The 5,299-nt window shown below is 35.2% G+C and overlaps 1 protein-coding gene and 1 long non-coding RNA gene across 2 annotated transcripts; both read right to left on the bottom strand.

Moving 5' to 3' along the window:
- Nucleotides 1–16: 16 nt before the first annotated feature.
- On the bottom strand, nucleotides 17–2,962 carry LOC117101314. Its single transcript, XR_004444266.1, has 3 exons — nucleotides 2,065–2,962; nucleotides 789–942; nucleotides 17–427 (listed from the first exon to the last, which is right to left on the bottom strand). It is a non-coding gene; the product is annotated as an uncharacterized LOC117101314 (long non-coding RNA).
- Nucleotides 2,963–3,420: 458 nt separating this feature from the next.
- Nucleotides 3,421–4,996, bottom strand: LOC117101315 (galactose-3-O-sulfotransferase 2-like). Its single transcript, XM_033241281.1, has 2 exons — nucleotides 4,988–4,996; nucleotides 3,421–4,847 (listed from the first exon to the last, which is right to left on the bottom strand). Exons 1-2 carry the CDS (start codon nucleotides 4,994–4,996, stop codon nucleotides 3,852–3,854), a joined length of 1,005 nt encoding a protein of 334 aa, XP_033097172.1. The 3' UTR covers nucleotides 3,421–3,851.
- Nucleotides 4,997–5,299: the final 303 nt, after the last annotated feature.

Here is a 5,299-nt window from a genome sequence, read left to right as displayed (position 1 = left end):
ATAATTATTCAGATCTTCTCCACATTCAAATGCAAAGAGTTCTTCTGTTTGGTCCTTGTGTTCTCCATGTGAACATCAACAGTGCATTTTTGTGAGTTCTTCTGTTGGTTGCTATCTGTGTGTGTTTCTTCCACGTGTTTTTCGCTATGTGTATATTTTGTGCTCGGCGTGCGTGACGCATCGCCTGATGTAGCTGCTTTGCCACTGCCTGCCGCTCTTTGGTTTGTAAAAAGCTGATTATGATATCGTTTTATTGCGGCTTGTTGTTGATTATTTTTAGGCTCTGATGGAGTTGTGTCTTCCTCGTCCTCGCGAGGGACCTGCTTTCTTCTGTGACGTCGATAAACTCGGTAAAAAACAAACAGTAATAGAATCACGGACAGCAATAGCACAACAAGTAGTGTAAACATCCATAGATTCTGCGTAACTACAAAAAGAAAATGGCGACTAATATTAATAACAATGCATATATGGCAGGGGCGGATCCAGAGATGTCCCACCATAGGGGGTCTGGGAGAATTCCCCCGCGAAATTTTTGTTTCCTAGACACCCAAATATAACCTCTGAGACCATTTTGGGTGATCAATTCTTTTTTCTTTCCAAAAAAAAAGGGGGGGAGGGAAGGCCCTCCCTCTAAATCCGCCCCTGTATCGAAATGCCTAGGACTCTGGATGTCCCTCAGAGGTTGCCAGGTTCTCGGAAATTTTCATTTCAAATTAACGAAAATGGTGTACATAAATTATTATTATTATTGTTATCATATTGTCTTCTCCATTGTTTGTACTTACATTGATTATTTTGGAATGACTGAAGTGAGTATGTTAATTTTTGAATGGTGGCGACAGCAGACAGCACTGAATTACTGGTACAAGCTTCCAAGTAATCTACAATGGCATTGATGAGCGCAATTGTGCTGTTAGCTTCTTTCACCTCTAGCAATGACTGCAAATTAAATATTATTTTATTATAAAAAAAAATGTCAACTAAATAATAAAGATTATTTTTAAAATTAATTGATTGAATTTATTTAATGCCCAATATGCAAGATAAAATGATTTGTAAACAAAAAAGGTAAAAAATAATGAGCATGTATTTAAATGCACTCTATTGAGATAAGTTTGTTTCTACAAACTGTTCAAACTTCTGATACATAAACAACTTAAATAGCTAGAATAAATGTAAGCAAGTATAAGAAAGGTTCAAAATTTCGAGACATTTTTTTGAGACAATGTCTGACATTAGAACCTATAGCACTCCACACTTGGAACATATTAAATATGAAATCTGCAAAGTTTTTTTTATTATTATGTACTGTAATCATATTTACAGTTCTAACACTAACCAGCCCTACCTACAAATCATATTCACCTTCCTAAACAAAGCAATATGCTTATCATACATTTTCATAAAAAAAAAGTGAGATTCAGATTTTAACATTTTATACCAGGGCAAAATTGCACCGCGAGGAGGCTATGCTTTTACTGCATTGCGTAAAAGAAGGAATTCTAGTTATTACTTAAATGATGATGGTAAAATGTGACTTACTACAGCAACTGCGATTGCGGCGGATGCGGATCGGTCCCGGGATCTAGTTTGTAGTTGAGGGCGCTCTAGATTTATTTAATTTCATTTTTTTAAATACTGTAATAAATATAGGACCCCCTCCAATTAAGACCACTTTTGAGACCGATGTTTTTATCATGGTATTTAGCAGTTTTGGTCTCTATTTACAATAATAAAAATAAAAGACATATTTTAATGGGACAAATGTGTGAGAAATTCAATTAGGCCTACTTTGTAAAATTGTACATTTATAAATCCAGAACATCAAATAAAGGTTCCCCTGGAGAAAATTCCTGTTGATCCTGTTAGAATTTCATCAGGTATTAACAGGTATATGTAGGCCTACATGTACATAACAGGTAATGAATAACCAACAAAGTTCCACAGGTAAATATTTTACCAATCAGAACGGGGTTCCCGACGTGCCTGAGTAAAAATTCTAATGCGCCATTTTTGTACAGTAACCAATTTTGTACAGAAAAAAAGTTACTAATGTAGTACCTTTTCTTGTTTACAGTTGTGTCCCAGTAGAGTCTTTGATTCGTCTGATCCTCCTGGGTAGGCTATAGAGATCAAGCAAAGCGAGGCTTTGAGGCCCCGGTTTTGAAAAAAAAATCATGTATGGTGCAAATGTAAGACTGGTGATCAGTAACGATTGCCAATTGCATATAGTCCTATACTTGTTTATTTAATTTGAATTAACATCGTCATTCGACAAAGAATAATTCCACAGCCCATAATCCAATGAAAAGGCACGACATCTTAGTGGCGTTCTATAGTACTGATGTTTGATTTTAGAATCATCCTCTAGTTCTTAAAAAAATAAATCAGCTGAAACCCCATCAATTCCATGGACAATTAAAGAACTGATCTAGTATCTGTAAAGTCTCTCTTATGATAAATCCCTAACCTCAAGAAACATCTTAGTCACGTTGCTGTACATTCTCTAAGTTATCTTCATCTCTTTTAAAAATTGGGTTATAAATAACATTCCACAATTAGGATTTGGTCTATACAGACTTATAAAATTTCAATATAGCCATTTCCTCAAAATTCTAAAATTACGGTACAGGTCTATTTGCTTTCTTACATCCACATCAGCAACATTCTGGAGTTGAGACTAGCATCAAAGGTAACTATGGAATTTCAGCATTAAATATAAAGGAGGAACATTCTGAATTGATTCTACTATAGTGAACAACTTTGAACCTACATTTTGTCGTTTATTGAAGGACAAATTCCACTCTCGAGATCACCCTTCCGTATATGGTGCTTTGCTCTAAAAAATTACATATTTCTAAAGCAATTGTAATGTCGACACGCACGTTAATGTTTAATTCTTTAAAGTTGTTTGACTATTTTGTACACTATTTAATATTTAAAATAGTGGTGATGATTGTTGGCGTCAGTATTTTTTTTAAAAGTTTCAAGGCAATATATATACACAGCCCAGGTGTGAATGCATTCACACCTGGGCTGTGTATATATATTGCCTTGGTTTGGCTCTGTAATCATTAGTGGTCGTGGGACTAGTTTGGGCCCTACCTAAGCTGGTCGAACGTTTCGTTTGGGTCTATACCCCCTGTCTCTTATACACATATGTATGTGTATATAATATGTATATAAAATGATGTAGGCCAAAAGATCCTCCCGTCTCAGAAAGCCCCCGGCTCCATAATACACCACAACAAATTTTGTAGGCCACAACTATAAACAGAAACGGTAATGACAATATAATACAAAACTATATAGCGTTCAGTTTCGAGCAGGAAATTATTAAAACAGTCAGGTAGAAACTACATTAATGTAGCCTATACACGAAAAGAGTCTGCAAAAAAAAAAGATAACAATCGACTGTAAATTGAAAGTTGCAACATATTTATTTATCTAATTAATTGTGGATGATGCATCTCAACCACACCTCTTCTACTTCTGAGAATTTATTTATTCCATACGCTGATATAGAGTTGGCCTACTAAAATAATAATTTACAGTATATATTTATTATATATTTGGACATTGTATACTTTGACTGTTTAGAATGGTCTCTTTTCCAAATAATTTTAATACCTTACATTTCATTAGCTTGGCCAATAAGTCCATAACATTTTCTAACTCGCATCTCGCATTTCCAACTAACAATTCGCATTTTCCAACTCGCATACTTCCAACTCGCAACTCAATTTTTTCCAACTTGTAGAAAAGGAACCCTCGGTAACGGATTTGTGTATTAAAACCACAACAACGAAGAAAATATCACATAGGCTTATAAAATTTCGACAATTTTTTTAACCCAAAATCCTCATAAAATCATTAGCATCTTTATTAAGATCTATGCAAGTTTGTTTATCTTTTTCTGATAAGTTCTCTTTCACCTTTACGAGTTTTACATCGGGACCATCGTTAATTGATCTGTTAAAGAAACTGCCCACACACTTTTCATTTGAAGCTACTTTCATCTTCCTGAATATGTTCAGGTCGTCAAAAAATGTATTCCCGTATTCAGAAATTCGGCGCCAAAATGTTCGGTTGAAATGTTCATACAACAGGACGTCTGCACTATTCCAAGATCGAATTTTTTCTTTGAGTGTTGAGGTTAATAATGTTCGATTAGACGTCGATCTGACTTTCTTCGATAAATACAAGATATCATCAAACTGCCAGCATAGTGTTTTCTTTAGTAGAATCAAAGATTCATCAAAGTATTCATTTATCATCACTAAATCAATTTCAAATTCAAGTTGTTTTAATTTATAACGAATAAACCATTCATCTGTAAATTTTGATTCCGGTAATCCGAGATAACGAAATTGACCGTTTAATGATTTCTCGTGATGCCTAAATCTTTTTGTGTTCTTGTACTTCTCCGGACTCTGCATAAATTCTTCAATCGGATTTTCAAATTGTTCAAGATGCAGCGCTTGTGGCATTTTGAAATAGAAAAATGCCGACTCAAATTGTGCAGTCGGTTCTCGTATTATGGTCACGTACTTTGCGTCTCCGAATACGAAATCCATTTCAGGTCTATTGTAAAGTGTATGACTAACAAACATCTTTAGATTTGGCTGTCCTTCCAGCATCTGTCGATAAAATGGGCGATCTTCTTTAATAGACCTGAATCTGGGCAACTTGAGGTTGTGTGTGTAGGCATACCGTCCTAGAATGGATGCAATCGTCGAGCCGCCTGTCTTATGTGTCTTTAGTAAGACAACTCTTGTCACTGGGGAACACAACTGCTCTTCATATGCACTGAAGTTTGAACGGAAGTTGAATGACAAATGATTCTAAAATATAAAAGCTACAAACATGCGTTATTTGATTAAAGGACTTATCAGTTCATAATAATAACGCAGGATTGGCCTACCATACGCAAAAAAAAAAATTAAAAAATGTGATATGAGGTGATCTAAAAGTGATTAGTTACTTCGGACATTTTCAATGGGGTGGGAGACAAGCTTGTAAGTAGGTGGGGGTGGGTGGCAGGACATGAGAGCGATGGGTTGACATGTATATGAAATTACATAACCTAATGCCTATCATGTCGCTAAGCATACCGTAAAACCTCATTGAATCCCAGTAGGCTTAATCTAGAGATAAAGTAAAGCCCCGCTTTTTTTTAAGTTTGAAAAAGTAGCCTCGAGAAGAAACCTATCTCGAAAAGAAGCCCATGGGCTTCTTTTTGAGATAGTACAGTACAAACACTGTATATGAATTTCAGAAAACAAAATAAATTAAA

Source organism: Anneissia japonica, unplaced genomic scaffold (assembly GCF_011630105.1).
Source record: "Anneissia japonica isolate Jap-2015-1 unplaced genomic scaffold, ASM1163010v1 scaffold3709_len703521_cov189, whole genome shotgun sequence".
Lineage (NCBI taxonomy): Eukaryota > Metazoa > Echinodermata > Crinoidea > Comatulida > Comatulidae > Anneissia > Anneissia japonica.
This window is presented reverse-complemented; position numbering and strand designations above follow the sequence as displayed.